Raw genomic sequence first — 21576 nt, 5'->3', positions numbered from 1 at the left:
AGTAAGAAAGGCAACTCACAGGAAGTAACGAATCCAACGACCAGATCATCAAACCCCTTGGAGCAACGACCCTCCTTGAGACCAACCCCAACTTTCAAGGTTCCTTCCAAATATGACCCTAAGGCGCCCCTAGTACATTCATCCATTAAAACCTTAGGTGGCTCCAGTAAACCTAAACCTTCAATAGTCGCCCAAGTTCAACCCAAGGCTATTTTGCGGAGGCCGTCAGAAGTACCATCTACATCACGGCCACAAGGTACAGTTAATATCCCCACCCCAGGACCATCCTCACAACCTCCTTTAAGACCGAGAGAAAGACCTAGAGGATCCTCACAAACAAAGGATCCAAATGGAGACGAACCCTATGTTCCCCCTCTGAAAGTTGATCCGACAGACCTGGATGTCAGATGTGTGGCGAAGCGACTGAGGAAACGTAAAAGGAAATCGAACAACAGTCCTTCTTGCGGAAAAAGGGACAGTTCATCATCCAAAGAAAATTTTCCTGACAGTGATTATGAAGAATGTTCGGATTCCCCAGTGTTTCGATCGAGCAGTAGCGCCTTTCCCAGCCTCCCACCTAATATTGTGAAAACAAACAACCCCACCCCCGAATTAATCCCACAACCAGTTTCACCCTAAGTCCATGGACACCCCCGTTGTTAGACTCGTACACGAACGTTTATGTAGATGGAGCGTGCTGTGACAATGGCGGTGTACGACCCCGTGCAGGTATAGGAGTTTGGTTCGGCCCGGATCATCCCCTCAACGTTTCACAAAGATATAGAAGTAGACAAACAAACAACGCATCCAAAATCGAAGCGGTAGCCACCGCCATCCGACAAGCAAAGAAGGGCGGCATAAACAGATTAAGAATTAAAACTGACTCAAAGGTTCTCGTCCAAGGAATAACAGAATGGGTTCGAAAATGGCAAACCAATAACTGGAAGAGCAACGATAACAAGCCTGTAAAAAATCAAAGAGTGTACGAGAAGCCAATCAATGCATTAAAACATATGGTCGTCATCTGGGAACATGTTCCCGGACATGACGGAATCGATGGAAATGAAAATGCAGACAGATTGGCCAGGGAAGGTGCCCTCATGGAACCCGAATCTGAATCAAGTTCCTCTTCTTCATCAGAGTCATCCGAAGCAGAACCTGTTACAGAAATTCCCAAAGACAAGATCATTATTCAAGGCCTCCTCGGCCCCCAGACAGCGAAGAAAATTCCTATTCTCTCGCCGAAGAAGAAGTGTGTGAGCTAGAAACAAGCCTAGATCGAGCGGTCAAAAGGTTCAACGAAATCATAAAGAATCGTTCAGATCAAACTAACCAAACCTTAACATGGGATCATGAAGGGATGGATAGGACCCCTAGAAAGAAGTTCTACGTTTCTGATGGAGATAGTGATCATGAGTACTTGGAATATCTAAAAACCCTGGACCCTTGTCAAGAGAATGATAATGCACAATTTGAAGAAAGACTAAAAAATTTTTTAGAACAGCTAGACAAGAGCCGCGTTGAAACTCAAGAAAGTGAGAATTCCCCTCCACCGGAACTTGAACTTCTCCCCACCACCTCAATGGATACCCCACTAACGAGTAATCCCTCCCCCACGCGAAAAAGGAGTATAGTCCGCTTTAAAGACATTCCCAAAGTTTTTGAAACCCCTAACATCGATCATAACCTTGCCGCAAGTTTGCCATCATTCACTCCTGGTCGGGTAACAATCCCCGAAGCACACTCCACCCCATTTTTGAGGTTTTCGGATTACAATAAAGGAAAACAAGAGGAAAAGGTGCGAAGAAAAACACAAATCACGCCCCGTAGATTAACCCCTACAAGTGAGTTCGGAAGTAAGACAAAAAGGAATCTATTAATGGACCTAAACCTTCCCTATTGTGATTCTTCCTCCTCCCCTGATTCCTCAGGTAATGAAGAAGATAACCCCAACAATTGTGCTCATTTAAACCCACCAAACATTTTGCATCAATGGACAGAACCTTTGACTTACAAACGAGATAATTACGCCCACTTTATTTCCGAAGACTGTGAAACCATTGACCCCATTGTGAAACTTTTAGTGGCAACCGAAAAAATCGACTTATAGGACATCAGAGACAGTAAACCAATTAAAGAACAGGTGTACGTCACTATCTGTGGACGTTATAAGGTATACTCAATTATTGTAAAGAAGCGACATTTTGACGAAATCAATTGGAATGACGTAATCACTGGACTAAAAAACTTGAGACATGCTATGACCTTAGACAATCAGAAACATTGCCGAATGGCCAATTCGGGTGACCTTCTAGGAGCACTCCCTCAAAATAAAATGACGGAGCTTTTAGCAGGAATATTCCGCGGTGGCGATATAAATATCACACTATGCCACGGAAAAATCGAGGTACCACCCTTACAATTACGCCCCAAGATTATATCATAATTTCATGGCAGTCTGATTGGAGGACATAAAGGTATATCCAAGACTTATAGAAGGGTACTTGAGAGGTATTATTGGCCTAGAATGCGAGACGAAGTCACAGAGTATATTCGCAAATACAAGAGTTGCTTTAAAAATAAACTCGCCAGGGCTCGAACTCGTGAACCTATGCTAATAACAGATACCCCTGGGCAATCCTTTGAAAAAGTGTCCCTAGATACCGTTGGAAAACTTCGAACTACCCCCAACGGCAATAGACACATACTAACAATGCAGGACAATTTCAGCAAATATTGCATTGCGGTCCCCATACCTGACATAAAAACAACCACCATTGCCCATGCCATAGCAGCAAACCTCTTTTCTGTATGTGGAGCACCTCGATGCGTCCTCACAGATAGAGGAGGTAGCTTTATAAGCTCCCTAATGCGGAAACTTGAAAGCATCTTTGGGGTAAAACAACTTACGACTTCCGGGTACCGCCCTTAAACTAACGGAGCGTTGGAAAGAAGCCATATTGAATTGACGAATTATATTAAGCACTACGCTCAAGATTTTGACGATTGGGATCGTCTACCTCCTTTTGCAATGCTCAATTATAACACGTCAGTTCATGAAGCTACTAACCTAACCCCATTCGAGTTAGTTTTTGGACGAGTAGCCCGGATCCCTTCCTCCCTACCACTTGGACCAGAATTAGAAACCTATGGTTCATACTTAAAGGATCTCGTGGTCCGATTGCATGAACTTCAGAATCTGGCAGCCGACAAGCTTAAAGGAGTAAAACAACGCTCCAAAGAATTTTATGACCGAAAGTCAAGACCATCAAAGGTCAAAGTTGGCGACCAAGTCTATACCTATAAAGAGATTAGGACGAACAAGTTCGACAATCGAGCTAATGGTCCGTACACTGCTGTAGGGTTAACCCAAAATAATAATGTCATTTTAGAAGATGACAATGACGAAAGATTCGCCAAACACAAAGACAAGGTGATGGTTACCTATCTCTAACTATCACCTTCACAAAAATTTGCTATTAACATACATTACAAATTTTTGTAGAAAAAAAGATGTACTTGACACAATACTTAGTCACAATTTTTAGTCAGATTATTCCACTTGACATAAGTAGTGGGATATATTACGAATATTCGGGAGAAGTAAGAAGGTCAGTCAGTAATTGAAGGATCAGCATCTTCCTGGACATCGGCAAACAAGTGAGGCATTTCGAGGATTTGAATTACAAATCGATTGACGTGAAGCAGCAATGCTTTTCAAAAGAAGAATGGTGCGGAGTCCGAATCGAATCATTTCCCTGGGAGGACCGATGGGAGATAGCTGCAGACCTACAACGAGAACTTCAGCGGCAAATAAAAGAACTAGAAAGAACACGCCAGAATCTTCCTATATTGGTATCATCACAATTTCGAGCTCGGCGCAGTGTTCCCCTTTTTGGATTCCTTGGAAAGATTGCAGTACCCATAGCTGGTGTACTAAACTACGAAGATGGTGAACATTACGAAGCAGTCTCTCAATTAGAAAGTCTGCATAGTCCGGTGCAACATCACGACGAAGTTTTGCAGGAACTACACCAATCTTTCGACACCCTGAATAAGGAACTAAATGGACAATTTAAACATTCTGAATTCCAAGAATACTCCAAACTCCTGGACAAAACACTGGCTGCCGTAAAATTAAGACTTGATCATAACATCCGAACGACGACAACAATGTTAGACGCAGTTCACGATGCCAGAAGAGGACATCTTCATCCTGGAATTTTATCTTCAGAACAATTGGGACCAATCCTCAACGACATTAGAAATAACGCCAATGATGTTATTTTCCCCATACCTGGACCCAAGGTCAGCGTTGACGAATTGATTTAAGTAGCCACAACCAGTATTCCATGCGAGGACCACAAAATCAAAATTTTGATAGACATTCCTCTCCTGGAACAAGATAAATATGCAGCATTCAAACTACATCCACTGCCGACCCTTCAAGGTGAACTTGGAAATGGATCCGCCAGGGCATACGTGAATCCTACATACGATTACTTAATCGTTGACAAAGAGCAAAGAACCTATCTCCTGCTAAAAAATGAAGATTGGGAAAATTGTAGAACAACGACATCGTTCCATGCATGTCTGAAAGGATCACCCATTTACGACCTTCAGAATAGACCAATCTGTGAGGTATCGCTGATGACCAATCCCACAGACGAAGTACTAAGATCCTGTGATATCAGAATTACTTCAAGTCTAGAATCTTTTTGGAAACCCTTGCGGACCTTAGCAGCCTGGCTTTATTCCTTGGCCAAGCCGGAAGTGTTACTGATAATCTGCCACTCTGCCTATCCGATCAAAATAAATGTCACAGGTACTGGGATAATAAGGTTAGCCCCAGGATGTTCAGCTAAAACAAAAGATATAACCATCCCAGCAACAGCAACTCAGGTAGGCCAAACGGAAATCCTATACGAACCCGAGTTACACCTGGATTTAAAACGGATTTCAGGTGTATTTTCTACCTATTCCCATTTACGACTACGATGGAAGTTGAAGAGAGCAGCCGAACAAAATCAAGGATTCCCAGCTTCGAGACCAACTCCAAAACTCTAGAAGAATTGGAACAAAAATTAGAGGATTTTGCGATGTACCGTAAATGGAAGAACCATCAGTCCATTCTTGTTTATGGATCATATGGAGGATTGATTCTTCTCAGCATCGTCACTCTTCTTCTCCTGTGTAGAAACTCGATCGCTAGGAAGATCAACATTGTCACCAACAGAAGCAAATTAAAGAAAGATGAAGTTGACCCCGTTTTGGAAGGAGGCTATAGGAAAAAGAACCAAGGAGAATACACATATGTTCAAAGATCCATGGAAATTTTATCAACACCAGTGAATTTAGAACAAGGAGCAGAATTCCTGGAGATGACCTCAACAGCTAACGAACCTGTGTCACGCCGGGAAACATCAACTTCTGAAACACCTAAGAATCCTTTATCAACAACCCGATCCTGACAATTAAATCTCGAAGACTTCAGGATCCTGGAAAAAACATCATCAACCACATCATCAATAGCATCATCAACATCGACTAACAGCATCAATTTATCAGCGAAGAGCTACTCGAAAAGGGTAATTGTATTGCCCATACAAAAACTTCAGCCAGTCTAGTTGACAAACAACAGAGTGCGCTATGTACACATTTGCACCCATACACAGTGGCCGATTTCCCGAAAAACCTGGCCAAAAATCGAAAAATGATACGATTTCAACAAAAATTGGTATACCCATGTTTTTTGCCCTTCTGAATTCAAATTTTACATTGGTTGTGTCAAATTCAAAATGACGGATCCAAAATGGCCGTTTAGATTTTAAAAAACTTTGCTGAAAATCGAAAAATGATACGATTTCAATCAAAATTGGTATACCCATGTTTTTTGGGCTTCTGAATTCAAATTTTACATTGGTTGTGTCAAATTCAAAATGGCAGATCCAAAATGGCCGTTTAGATTTTAAAAAACTTTGCTAAAAATTAAAAAATGGTACGATTTTAACCAAACTTAGTATGCTTACGTTTACTGGGTTTTTGAAATCAAATTTTACATTTGTTTTATCAAATTCAATATGGCGGATCCAAAATATTTGCTGGTATTATAAAATTGCGTATATGTGTTAGAGTTTATTTTTTTTAAATTACAGACAGTGCTTAAATTTTAGTTTAAAGCGAATGCGAATGAAGAAAAAGTCAGTCTTTCACGTTCAGTTGCACGGCCGGCCGGTGCAACGCGCTGTCGGTAAACCACGCTGGGTGAAATAAAAAGTGATACCAAAACTGCAGGGGCAGCTTGGGGCAGCTGATTTCAATTAAAATGAATCAAAAATATATTCTAGTTTATGATAATACCAGGTAGAGCGCGGATATCGGTGGATTTCACAACTATTTTCATGATTTACGTTGATAAAACAATACAAAAATCGTAGCCATGAATAACGATGTTTAATGTCATTTTTTAAAAACTGTACGTTTTAAATGTGATGATAAGTACATTCAACATATTTCATACACCTTTGTTAATAATTCCCAAAAAAAGATATTCAAAAATCTGCTGTATATTAGTATATTTTTACTATTTTAACTGTGACGAAAATTTATAGTTATGAAACGTTCTGAGTAAATCTCTGGCAAAGATCACTTTTACTTGTTCACATAATAAATTGGTGATAAAAAAAGTGTAATTTTTTTCGCAAAATTATGCAGTGAACCCTCCTTTATAATATTCAACAATAAAAAGTATAAATTTCTAAAAAAAAATTTTTGACTTTTGGCCAGGTTTTTCGGGAAATCGGCCACTGTGCCATATATATATGACTAAAGTTTTTTTTTGTTTGTTCTGTTTGGTTTAAATTTCTAATTTGTTTAGTTTTGCCTTGTTTTATTATTATTTTTCTCCCTTTTTCTCTTTGTTTTATGAAAGCCCGCGATCGATTTCTCTAATCAATTTCAGCACCGTCGGGACAGGTCCTAACACATTCTCATGTAAATGAACAGAGAACTCTTGTAGAGGGAGGCTTACGTGGTCTGACCGCCGAACTGCCACTTGGGCCGCCCTCAATATTTTACCAGACATCCTTTCCTACCACGTTGTCAAAGGACTGAGTGCAGATGTGCTCTAACGAGACATCATCACCTGTCTAATGAATTGTGGGAGTTTTGGTCAGTGGCTGGTTGATTGAGAAATCTATCGTGGGAAACCATTGTAGGGAAAGAGAAGAAATCGAAACTGATACTCTTATCATCACAAAATTTTCCTGAAAACAAGAGAATAGAATATTTTCACCTACCGTGTTAAAAATCACCAATTGCTGAAGGTCCCCTCCCCTCTAAATCCATAACAAAGGTTACAATTAAAAAAAAAATAAAATGTATGTATGTGTACGTGTATATGTATGTATGTATATATATGTGTATGTGTATATGTATATATGTGTATATGTATATACAGTACCGTCCAGAAGTATCAGGACGATTACACGCGACTCTCTGAAAAAACATGTTATCACTTTTTCAATCATATTTCTGCAACAAAAAAAGATACAAAAAAACTGAAAAACGGTTAGAAAGCTTATAAAATTTTGAATGAAATAAGCCATGTTTGAAGCCATTACGTTAATAATTTTCTGAGTTGTAGAGTGAGAAAGATGGAAAAAATATTATCAAATTTTCTAATTTTGGTCTCTTGACTTCAACATTTTCAAAAATCTAGAAAAAATTAGATAAAAGTTTTTTAAAAACACAGAAACCTTCGCTAGAATTTCAGCTTTAAAATAAATTTTAGAAAATTAAAAAATATTAATCCGTCATCGAATTATCATTAAAAATGTGAAGCCCTGTTGCGCCCGATCGATGCTTTGAAAATCAACTGTGACGACTCGATTCCGGCTTCGCGCGGGAGAGAAAGCAGCGGATTTATGCGGGAACGATGAAATTTCGAGTTTCACGACGAATATGTAAAGAAACTCGAAATTTCATCGTTCCCGCATAAATCCAACCCTGCTTTCTCTCCCGCGCGAAGCCGGAATCGAGTCGTCACAGTTGATTTTCAAAGCATCGATCGGGCGCAACAGGGCTTCACATTTTTAATGATAATTCGATGACGGATTAATATTTTTTAATTTTCTAAAATTTATTTTAAAGCTGAAATTCTAGCGAAGGTTTCTGTGTTTTTAAAAAACTTTTATCTAAATTTTTCTAGATTTTTGAAAATGTTGAAGTCAAGAGACCAAAATTAGAAAATTTGATAATATTTTTTCCATCTTTCTCACTCTACAACTCAGAAAATTATTAACGGAATGGCTTCAAACATGGCTTATTTCATTCAAAATTTTATAAGCTTTCTAACCGTTTTTCAGTTTTTTTGTATTTCTTTTTGTTGCAGAAATATGATTGAAAAAGTGATAGCATGTTTTTTCAGAGAGTCGCGTGTAATCGTCCTGATACTTCTGGACGGTACTGTATATGTATATGTAATCATGTATGTATGTGTACGTGTATATGTATGTGTATATATGTGTATGTATGTGTATACTACAGGTTAGACCGTCGAGTCTAGCAAATAGCCCTCCGGGCCAATCGTTTGCCAGTACTTGGCCACCGGAACCCGGACCTTCTGTAAAGAAGAAAAAAAAATTTTTTTACCCCACTTTTAATAAAGCTTCTAATTTCTATGACCACAACGGCCCATTTTTTTAAATGCTAATTATTATTATAATTATTTTAATTTTTTGTAATAACCAATGAATAATAAAACTTACCAATTGCCACCTCGAACGGATTCTGTCCTCTCCTCCCCTAGTCCGGTAGAAGCATTGGGTGAAGGAAAGGCTGAGCGAGCTCTATAATGGCTGAAAGCCGACCCTGGGAGGCACGGAGGGCAAAGATCGCAGTGTGCTAAAAAGAAAAGAAAAAAATATATATGAGAGATTCTTTTTCAATCGCCCCAGCCCAAAAAGTCAATGTTCTGGGATTGGCTTCATACTTTGGTAAATTGTTGTCCTATATGATAGTAATAAATCCCTAAAATATAAACTCATTAAAAAAATATTTGTAGAAAGTAGAGGGGGTTGAAGTTTTGACGTTAAGGGTAACATTGTCATTTTCAAATCCGTATAACTATGACAAAAGTTAATGGATTTTAATTTATCTATAATGAATTTTATTGCATTTTTCACGTACTTTTCAAAAATGTATACGAAATTTAAAAAAAAAAATTTTTAACCCCTTTTTTTTCAAAATCAACCCTTATTTTTCGATTTTCACCCCTTCGGGTATTTTTTTTTTTTTTTTTTTATTTTCATTGGAAAGCTGAGGTTTTTTCCGATAAGCTATGTAAATATGAAAATGGGACAACAATAATTTTGTGAGAAACAGAATATTAAAGTAGGCGGTGCCTATCTAAATCCTCAAAGATGATCTCCAGGTACACCCCTTATCGGCACCGCCTACTTTAATATTCTGTTACTCACAAAATTATTGTTGTCCCATTTTCATATTTACATAGCTCATCGGAAAAAACCTCAGCTTTCCAATGAAAATAAAAAAAAAAAAAAAAAAAATACCCGAAGGGGTGAAAATCGAAAAATAAGGGTTTTTTTTGAAAAAAAAGGGGTAAAAAAATTTTTTTTTTAAATTTCGTATACATTTTTGAAAAGTACGTGAAAAATGCAATAAAATTCATTATAGATAAATTAAAATCCATTAACTTTTGTCATAGTTATACGGATTTGAAAATGACAATGTTACCCTTAACGTCAAAACTTCAACCCCCTCTACTTTCTACAAATATTTTTTTAATGAGTTTATATTTTAGGGATTTATTACTATCATATAGGACAACGATTTACCAAAGTATGAAGCCAATCCCAGAACATTGACTTTTTGGGCTGGGGCGATTGAAAAAGAATCTCTCATATATATAAATTATATGTATGTATGTATATGTATGTATATGTAAGCGTATGTATGTATGTATGTGCATGTAATATATAATATAATATCTTACCAGATTGGGTGGCTCCTGTCTACTTTCCATCTGCCCTGAAGGATCATCACATCCCCAGCCTCATCCCTCACGACTGTGTGATCGACGAATCCAGACTAAATAAAAAAAATACATGTATATATGTATATGAAAAAGAAAATTTTATGTATATGTGTATACTTTTTTTTTCAAAATTTTATTAAAATAATAATTTTCAAAATTTTATCAGAATGATAATTTTTCAAAAAAATTTTATGAAAATGGTGATTTTTCAAAGTTTTATTGAAAAAAATAATTATTTCTCAAAATTTTGTTTGAAATAATAAATTCTCGAAATTTTATTGAAAATAGTTATTTCTTGAAATGTTATTAGAAATGTTTATTTCTTAAAATTTTATTTTCAAAATTTTATCAAAATGATAATTTTTCACAATTTTATTAAAAATAATTATCTCTTGAAATTTTATTAAAAATAATAATTTTATCTAAAAATAATAATTTTTCAAAATTTTATTAAAATAGCTATTTTTTCAAAATTTGATTAAAAAAAAATTATTATTTCTTAAAAATAATAATAGTTTTATGTTATTATAAATAATAATTTCTCAAGGTTTTGTTTAAAATAATAAATTCTCGAAATTTTATTAAAAATAGTTGTTACTTGAAATTTTATTAAAAATAGCTATTTCTTACAATTTTATTTAAAAATAATTAACTCTTGAAATTTTATTAAAAATAATAATTGTTTTATATTATTATGAATAATAATTTCTCAAGATTTTGTTTAAAATAATGAATTCTTGAAATTTTATTAAAAATAACTATTTCTTACAATTTTATTTAAAAATAATAATTTTAACTAAAAATAATAAGTTTTCAAAATTTTATGTAAAAAAAATAATTTCTTGAAATTTTATTAGAAATGTCTATTTCTTAAAATTTTATTTTTCAAGATTTTATCAAAATGATAATTTTTCACAATTTTATTAAAAATAATTATCTCATGAAAATAACTATTTCTTACAATTTTATCTAAAAATAATAATTTTTCAAAATTTTATTAAAAAAAAAAAAATTATTTCTTGAAATTTTATAAAAAATGTCTATTTCTTAAAATTTTATTTTTCAAAATTTTATCAAACTGATAATTCATTCTTAAAATTTTATCAAAATTAATTAAATTTTGTTAAAAGTGGCATTTTTATTGTTTTAACAATAATTTCTCAAAAATTTTATGAAAATAGTGATTTTTCGAAATTTTATTAAAAGTAATTATAAATGATTTTTTGTGTTTTTTACATAAGAGTATAACTTACCCTCTTGACCCTCCAAGTCTCCCCACCAAATTGTGGAGTTCAATACAGGCCCGCACTTTTAACATTCTGTCCCTGTCCTCTGCCGTAGGGGCACGTTCATCCTCCTCTTGAACATAAGCAGGCCGCATGTTCTTTATCCTCCTTAGGAGGGCCAATAATCCCTGTCGATAATTGGGGACATCCTCACTTGTCACTTAACCCATCTTCACCTTATTATTAGTTTTTTTTTCTTTCTTTTTTTTTCTCACTTCACTCACACCACTCACTCCCGAGTCGCGCGTAAAAAAAAGGGAGGAAAGGAGGAGAGAGATAAAAACTACAAAAAAGAGGGTTATTAGGATATTAATTATAAGAGAGCTACCGGCAAACTGACTGCGGGGACCTGTATCTGGACCGCGGAGACTGCTACACGTGCAGCTCCTTGGTCCTTATCAACGAAACCTGACACTCAACATCCGATTCTCTGGCACCAACGTCCAGACAAAGAATCAGCACAAATTCTCTATAAAGAAAAACCCAATGATTCTATTCTCTTGTTTTCTTGCATGTGTAATTATTTACTATTTTATATTATGCCCGATTTCATTTCCATCGCTTTTAGTCTTCGAGGACAAAAACAGGAATATTCACGGTGGTACCTAAGAAGTTTAAATTTTGAGTTTTGTTTTATTGTGGTAAAATTTACTTCTTGTAAATTTTAATACAATACTTTGATAAAAAAAACTCAATTGTCAGCATAATGCGATGGGAATGGACTCGGGCCTTTATTCTTGAAATGTCATACATGCACATATTATTATTATTACAAATATCTAAAACAAAATGTTATAAATATCACCAATAAAAATATGTGCATACATTCTAATATTATTTCTACGGGTATTCATAATTAAATATAACATTTGAAAATGAAAATTATCTCCACATGGTTAATTTAAAATATATTATTTTAGTACTATAAATATTACAAGCGTGTTGGTGAACATTGCAACTGCTTTCGGTATGTTGCAGCAATGTTCCCAGTTTAAAATTGTAAGAAAAAAAAATTTTAAACAAATCAGAATGTTGCGAGTGCGTTGACGAACATTGCAGCAACGTTCTGAGCGCATTGAGCGTTGCGGCAATGTTCCCAAACCAAAATTGTAGAAGTTAGCAAATGGGAATGTTGCGAGTATGTTAACGAACATTGCGGCAACATTCTGAACGCGTTGAATATTGCGGCGATGTTCCCAAATCAAAATTGCAGAAGTTGGTGAATGAAAATGCTGCGAATGTTGCGGGTACATTACTAAATATTGTAGCAATGTTTACAGACCATTCTACGTTAGGTAAATGCTTTTAGAATAAAACACCTTCTGTTTATGAGGTTCGCTATTATCACTTGTGGGTCTAAAAATGAGTATAGATCAGTACAGGAACCACATTAGAAATTGGACTTCACGCGAAAAAAAAAGGATATAATGATAATAGTTAAAATAAATCTACGCGATGAACTTTTCCTTGAACGTAATTCTTCAGCTTCCATCCTTTCTTACTCTACCTCCCCCCCACTCTTTTATTACGTATTCTAAGCCTAACAATCTTACATGCCCATGACAACACAACATCGAAGTTGTAATTGTCGCAAATGAAAAAGGGGTAAAAATACCCAAAATCAAAACATTTTCCAACAAGGAAAATTCATAAAATAAATCCAAAAGACAACAAGTCTTTCAATGATAATTTATGCTTGATTTTATCAAGTGCAGATTATTATATTTGGCTATACCATTAAAAGAAAATAGAAACTCAGCATTATTGGCATAGTAACAGGCCCTGAGCTCACGCCTTTATCACGTGTTAATAACCCTTAGTCCACAAAATTTTCCCACCTGAAGTCTCTAAACGTTCATATAAAAGAACATCGCGGAAGTCAATTAATTGCACTACAACTCTCATTCGCGAGTCAGCTCTGAAATTTTTCAGAGGCATAAAAACAATTTTGAGACGCCGGGACTAAGCCCGTACGTTAGTCGGATTTTTAATTTTTACAATTCACTACAAAGATAGTGATTAAAATTGGACGGACGAAAATTTAAAGTGAATACTTCACGCTGACGAAGTCCAGCAGAAGTCGTGTTTAATAAAAATCCAATAATTTAAATAAAATTAAATTATTGAATTTTTGTCTTTTTGACCGGCCAGTCCGCACGTGTGGTGCCTGCGCTGTTTAAATTCGGTGGACCCGTAAGTGCATTCTTGTGCGCTACCAATTGACATTTTCGCGCTTCGATAAGTGTGTATATTTTTCCGCCCGTCGGATAGCAGCTCGAAGCCTCGCCCTCGTTAGCTTGCGACGGTATAATAAGCAGTAGAGTAAGTCTTTAAAACATGTATCGTTCCATCTTCTTATCTTACTGTATCATTTTAATATTTTAAAGTCGAGATTTCTTTTTATAAAATAAATGTATAAAAGGGTCTTAATTGTTTTATTGTGTTTATCCCTTAAATTCATTTTCGAATAACGTAATTTGGCAGTTTCTTTTAAAATCGGATACACGATCCCATAAAAATAAACGGAATTTCTTTTAAATTTCGGCAGCTTGGTGGCTCCAAGACATAAGAAATAATAATTTTTATAATTATTATTTTTCGGTTCGTAACAATCTCATACAGAGAATTCACATTGATGTGTCCTAGACGTTCGTGCCACAATTTTAAATCAGCCCGAGAAACTACGTTCACTTCAGCATTCAAAATCGTAAGAAACAACATCGAGTAGAGATTACTCGAGTCACGAACCGCGCACGCCACTATTTTGTCTTTATCATACACTGTAGCACTCGACTTCTCTTTTACCACTTTCAGTCCCTTCGAGGTTAGGATTCCTTCAGAAAACAAATTTCTTTTAAGCACTGGAATATACAAAACGTTTGTAATTGTCGAATCGAACTACTCACCATTAACAAATTTCTTGATTTTCACTGCACCAATCCCTTTAATTGGTAATCCTTGTTGATTCGCGAGAGAAACGTCACATTCTTCTGTCATTTCTCGAAAAATCGAAAAGAACTTTCTACGATATGTCATATGAGCAGATGCTCCACTATCCATTAGCCATTGATCATCACTTGAAACTGGTAGTGCACTTACAGTTTCTTAAAATTCTACATTAAAAGCAGATTGGTTGTAATCCTTCGAATTTTTATTACTATTTTTTACTGGATTTGAACAATTTCGCGCAAAATGTCCTTTCTCACGACATCTGAAACAAATCACTTTCTGCATGTCATTTTTATTTTTGAATTTTCTTTTAAAATTCTTCGCCGTATTTTGATGTACACTCTTTTGACTTGAAGATGCTAAAAACGCCGATTCTTGTTCTTCAAACGAGGTTAAGCTGGCTTCCTCGTCCAGAAGTCTCTTTGTCAGATTTGGAAGTGTCTGCCTTGCCTCTTCCATCGAGAGCCATGCTTGTCGAAAATTTCTGTACTTCGCCGGTAAAGTACCAAGAATTTTTGTAACGATCGCGACAGCACTCATGGTTTCTCCAGCCTCTTTTATCTGTCGAGCTAAATTTTCAACTCTGGCACCGTATTGCGTAACAGATGCATTTGCGATCATTTTGACTTGATGAAACCGTTCCAATAACATCATTTTGTTAAATTCTGATTTTTGCTGAAACACAGAGTCCAACTTGTCGAGAATTTCCTTAGATGACTCACAACTTTCCACAAGTGTGATTTGGGAAGCATCCATTGCCGTCGTCAGTGTGAACATTGCCACAGCATCATTTTTATACCACTTTGCACGTTGATCTGCAGTACCTTCTTCTTCTGAGGGGAGTGTCTCTACTGCAGACGTAATGCCGAAAACACCTTTTGCCTTTAACGCGCACACCATTTGAAATCGTCACTGTTGGTAATTTTTCCCGTCGAATTAACTGACCGACGCCGTGTCGATCCTCATTTCCGACATCTTTCCGATTTGCTTTTTACGTACACGTCACGCCGATACACAAGCTACGAAAACTTTATCTCGATCGCGTCACAATTTCAAAGTTCCAGACCAGTCCACACACAGTAGAGCATTATCTGGGCCCATAACCTATTATAATAAAGAGATATTTTTAACTTTAATTGTGATTTATTGTAAGAAGTACAAACATGTGTATAGTGTACACAGCAACTAAAAAGAACTGAACTTAACTGAGAACAAAAAGAAGGTTGTGCACACTAGCGACAAAACGGCAGAGCCGTGACAATACAAAGTAGTTTTGTCCACTTTACATCAGGAACGTATACACACAAATTACTTTTAAAAGTTATAACGAATGTTTTCTTTCAAATTATCCATGTCATATTTGTCGCATACATAAATCTAAAATAAATTCGATTTTCCACGAAAATCAGTGTAAACTTCGAAATCGAAGTAATTATGCAAAAGATTTGAAATTAAAAAATCCACTTGTAAAAATTGCCTGTTTACGTTATGAGAGTAAACATCGAGAGAGTAAAATGACTTCTTATGCATCTCTAAATCGAGTAAATGTGTTCAAAACAATTGCGTTGAAGCAGCAACTGATATTAAATCACAGATTCTCCAAAAAATTATCTGAACCTTTGTATAAAAGCGGTCTTTCAATATTTGTGTGCTTGCAAAATCTTCCAAATTTTTATTTATATTCAAATGATTTGCCTATAAATATGAACGACGAAGTTTCAATAACAAAGTGGCTGCAATATTTAGGCGAATATATTAAATCATAATCTATTCTTATTCTTCCATCTACGAATAGTCCTAAGTATCTTTTAATTAAATGTATACTTTGAGAAAAAAATAACAAAGTTTTAGCTGTCACTACGAAATTACACAATTGTTATTTTTGCTCTCACTTTGAAGCCTATGAAGTTAAAAGTAACAAAAGTGATTTATGGAATGTTCTTACTCAGGGAAAAAATACTAAGAGCTTATGTGTCTCATAAAATTAGATTGCTTAATGGGAAAGAATACATTTTGAAAACGTTGATCTAAGTTGTAATTCGTTCATGTTATATAATATAAATCAAAATTATGTTTATTTTTTAAAAAATATATATATACGTTTCATTGTAAAACAAATAAGAATAAAAATTAATTTTATAAAATTGAAGATTTATTTATTTTCCTTCTAAGAAATTTTTATCATTATTTATTTATTACACCTGTCTTTATCTATATGGCTGATAAAAGAGAACTATCGTATATAATATATATATATATACTAGAGGGGCTACGCCCCCCTGCGCGCTTCGCGCGCCAACCCCCCTATTTTAATCATTTTTTTAATTGATCTCATTTTTCCAAATGAACCACCTATTTCAAAGAATTATTATTACAAATTCATTGAAATCTGAATAAATATTATTAAAATTAAAATTATTAAATTTTAATTATTAATTAATTAATTTAATTATTTTTAAAAATAATTTCAATGAAATTGACTAACAACCAATAAATTATTAAAAAGTCTTGAAACGAACATAACCTTTAAATTCAAGTCATTTTTGGCGGAAATTCCACCTTCACTTGCGGCTATATTGAAAGTCTTGAAATTTACATAACCTTAAAATTTATGTCATTTTTGGCGGGAAATACAGAGAGAGATGAGGGAAGGGGGAAGGACTTACTGCTTAATTAGGGTCTTAAAACAAACATAACCTCAAAATTTAGGTCAATTTTTTGCGGAGGAGGGGAAATGAGAGGAGGGAGGGGGGACTTGCGGCTATATTCAGAGCCTTGAAACGAACATAACTTCAAAATTTAGGTCATTTCTGGCGGGGGAGGGGAGGGGACTTGCGGCTATATTCAGAGCCCTGAAACGAACATAACTTCAAAATTTAGGTCATTTCTGGCGGGGAAGGGGAGGGGACTTGCGGCTATATTCAGAGTCTTGAAAGGAACATAACCTCAAAATTTAGGCCATTTTTGAATGAGGAGGGGAAATGAGAGGAGGGAGGGGGACTTGCGGCTATATTCAGAGCCTTGAAACGAACATAACCTCAAAATTTAGGTCATTTCTGGCGGGGGAGGGGACTTGCGGCTATATTCAGAGTCTTGAAACGAACATAACCTCAAAATTTAAGTCATTTCTGGCGGGGGAGGGGACTTGCGGCTATATTCAGAGTCTTGAAACGAACATAACCTCAAAATTTAAGTCATTTCTGGCGGGGGAGGGTAGGGGACTTGCGGCTATATTCAGAGTCTTGAAACGAACATAACCTCAAAATTTAGGCCATTTTGGCGGAGGAGGGGAAATGAGAGGAGGGAGGGGGGACTTGCCGTAAATTCAGAGCCTTGAAACGAACATAACCTCAAAATGTAGGAGGGGGGACTCCCCCCTCGTAGGTCAAGAATTCTTGAAACAGCGGCGGCGGCGATATCTTTTTGTAATATAGGAAGATATATATACACTACATAAATGGTCGCAAATAATAAAAGAAAATTAAAATTTACAAAGAATTGAGTTGATATTTCAAGCAGAGTTTCTCAATGAGCAATGATTTCAAAAAGTAAACAAAAGATTTTACAATAATAAAATTTGTAGATGACAAAACAGATAACCACCTCTCATCCAAATCAAACCCGTTAAAATCTTCATAAGTGTGCACACGCAGAGCAACTCGTAAGTATATGGTAAAGGTCTTCACCCTACTGGCCACAGAATGGACATACGTTCTCATTAAATTTATAAGCTTTATTACCTATAATTATTCTGTTATTATACACTACCGGCAGATATTGTTGGTACGCTTGACGTGCGAGGATTGAAAATTTGATGCCGACTTTAAAGCTAGAAATTTTAATTAGAGAAAAGTAAGAGACTTGTAACATAGATGATTGGAAAGCTGATAAAATTCTCCGTCTGAATGTACACTACCGTCGGAGATTGTGCGAACTCTACTTCTTCAACAACTATAAAACTGTTCAAATCTTTAAAAATATTGTAACTAAAATTTTTTCCTTTTCATTTTATTAAAGCTAATAAAATTCTAAAAGAAATGACACCTTGACAAAGAAAATATGTTAATTTTTCAATTAGATGTCTAAGAAAAACCCAATTTTCAATGTTTTTACTATTTTTTTATTTCACTGGCAAAAATTTATATTTTTAAACCTTCTTGGGCTCATTGAAATCGTATTTTGTTATGCAATTCAAATTATATCAAACAATTCATGTACACATTTTTCCCTAGCGTATGCAAACCGTGAAAGTTTGCTCATAAAAATTCAAGAAATTATGATTAATATTTATATGACAAAAAATTATCAGTAAAATGTATAAATCTTAAATTTACTTACATAAATCAGAGAAGTTCATTGTTATCTATTTATTTAATTTTTAAAAATTACATTTTGTTGTAGAATTGAACTTTAATTTTTTGACTTTTTTGTAGCCAACTTTAACGGTTTGCATACGCTAGGAAAGAATGTGTAAATGAATTGTTTTAAATAATTTGAATTGTATAACAAAATTCGATTCCAATGAGCACAAGAACGTTTAAAAATATTAATTTTTGACAGAGAAATAAAAAAAATAGTGAAAACATTAAAAATTGGGGTTTTCTTAGATATCTAATTGAAAAATTAACATATTCTCTTTGTCAAGGTTTCATTTCTTTCACAATTTTATTAGCTTTAATAAAATAAAAAGGAAAAAATTTTAGTTTTAATATTTTTGAAGATTTGAACAGTTTTATAATTTTTGAAAAAGCAAAGTTCGCACAATTTCCGACGGTAGTGTATATCAAGAAAAATTTTTTCTGTTCTTTAGCATTTATAACATCAAAAAGATTTCATGAAAAAATTATGCAAGTTTCCTACTTCCGTACTGATGGTTTTGTCTCCTAACCTATTCTAGAATACTGTATGGAAAAGTTTGAGAATTTTACAAGATCTTTAATATCTCAGTTTTAATTTACATTTTTGAAACTTAAAAAATGTTTTGTGGTTCCTGAAATATGTTAAAAAAGGTCCGAGCAAGTTTTTCTACAACTTAACCTTCCATCATCACTTTTCGCCGCCTTGTTGCTGGATTGTAAAAAACATGCTTGAATATTTTTTAACATATTTTAGGAAATACAAAACATTTTTTAAGTTTCAAAAATACAAATTAAATTTTCACTCCTCGCACGTCTAGCGTACTAATCGGCAGGGATGAATATATCAATAGGCTACAAGATCTAGAGTGTTTCTCTAAATCTATAGCCCTAAGTCGACCTCCATATCTCTCGAGTAGTGAATCCCTTCTTTGATTAATATGATCAAGAGAAAGGTTCTCCCAAATATTCTCTTCGTTGTTTAACCCGAAGTTGTGGTAAAGTTGTAGGAGCCAGTTAGACCGGAAAGAAGGATTACTAATTGCCAGGTCTCTCAAAACCTCGTAACACCGTCTGGGAAGTCTAGTTTTATCTATAAGAGAAATTCTAAAAATCAACGACAGTGTGAACGATAATACCTTGAGGGAAAGGCAGGAAGAGACCGTTTCCAGCCTGACAGCATAACTTGGTGTATTTATAGGCAAAGAAAGAAGTCTTTTTAATAATAAAAGCTGAGATTTTTTAATCACGTCCAAATGCGAGAAACCCCAAATCTGAATCCCATAGTACAGGACACTCAAAGCAAAACTCTGAAAAAGTTTAATATATGCCTTCCATGGGTCGGCACCCAACGAATAAAAGATTTTAAAAATCTTACCAATTTCAGCATTTGTGGCGTCAACAGCCTCCTGGCTGCATCTAGATGCAGCCAGGAGAAAAGAACCCGAACCTGAGAAAGGAATCTCTAAATATATAAAATGATCTACTATTTCAATGTATTGTGTGTACTTGAACGCTTTTAAATTTTTGGCTTTAACATTTGGCTATCTAGTAAAAATAAAAAATTTTGTTTTCCCCGTGTTTACCGTTTAACAATAGTTATTATTTACCGCCTTACAATAGTTACATAAAGAATTCAATTATTTAGATACTTCCAACGGAGAATCACAAAGAAAAAAATAACACCCATTAGGGTATTATGCAATATATTGAATACCCAATAGTCGCAATCTCATTCTTACAATCGACAGATTGGTTACAAGATTTAAGATAATTCAACCATGTTGGTAATCCAGTAACTGAAATCTGTGAGCCTCTCGGTCTAAATCTATTGATAATACCATTTATTTCAATATTAAAAAAGCAGATTATAACAAACAAAAAATTACTTTTTAATTATATTATTATTAAGAAGCGTTTGAGAGCTCGGGAGGGAATGTTGGAAGTTCACGCCCTCTCAAACGCATGCGCACATCTTTATAAGTGAATGCCACCTACTGTGTCTTTTATTAACACTTATTATCTTCGTTTTGGTTGCCCCTGAGCGTTTGTACGAATTATAAACTTCTTTGTGTTTTCTTAAACTTATGTTGTTGATTGTTTAAACATAAAACCTATCACATACAATTAACGCAACACTTGAAAATAGAAGTTCAATTTCTCACCTAACGTTTTTTCGGTTCATTTTTAATTAAAATTCATTAATTTTTAAAATTGTATGTCCACTATATTGGATCCGCCACTTTGAAAATTAACTTCAGGTTCGTAGTCAGCGACCCAAAAAACCCACAAGTAACAAATTTTCGGCCTGAAAGCCGAATCTGGCTGGACAAAACTATTTAGTTTTGTCCAGCCAGATTCGGGTTTCAGGCCAGTGTGTCGCGTAAACAATGATTGCCTTTGATCCATATTGCTTAATAATTTATTAATCAACAAAGCCTAGATACCGTATCTAGGCCTTGTTAAGATTAATAAATTATTTATAATTTAACAATTAATAACCAAAAAGCATATACACATTGCTTAATTTTATTACAGTATGAGGATAAAAATAAAAATTACGTTCATCTTAAATATGATCTATTTGCTTCAAAGGTAATAAGAAACAAGATACTAATATTAACCCGATGTATTACTCCAATTGCTTAACTCTTTTCTAATTATTCAAGTAATTTGAATTACCTATAACGTTGAGTTTCAAAGGCAGGCACTACAATGGCAATCATTGATGATCGAGTAATATTATATTTTTCGATGTATTTTGTAAATGATTTTAATAATCCAATATGAGGAATAAAATCAATGTCCATTTGAAAAGCAAACGGTGTTGAAATGTGTGACATGGCGACATTTCGTAAGTAATTCACTGGATAAAATTCCTAAAAACATTCCTTCAGTTATTTTTTTAGATTTGCTAGCATAGAGAATT

At 34.7% G+C, this 21576-nt stretch overlaps 1 protein-coding gene across 1 annotated transcript in view; it reads right to left on the bottom strand.

The window, feature by feature from the left end:
• Window positions 1–21576, bottom strand: part of LOC127279601 (xylosyl- and glucuronyltransferase LARGE2s-like) — a 181095-nt gene that overhangs the window by 127924 nt on the left and 31595 nt on the right. Inside the window, exon 4 of the mRNA XM_051302041.1 lies at window positions 21330–21526. Coding sequence (XP_051157998.1) covers window positions 21330–21526 — 197 coding nt within the window. The remainder of the gene's footprint in view (window positions 1–21329; window positions 21527–21576) is intronic.

Source organism: Leptopilina boulardi, unplaced genomic scaffold, assembly GCF_019393585.1.
Source record: "Leptopilina boulardi isolate dan_hultmark-lab unplaced genomic scaffold, ZJU_Lbou_2.1 LbouV2_219, whole genome shotgun sequence".
Taxonomy (NCBI): Eukaryota; Metazoa; Arthropoda; class Insecta; order Hymenoptera; family Figitidae; genus Leptopilina; species Leptopilina boulardi.
This window is presented reverse-complemented; position numbering and strand designations above follow the sequence as displayed.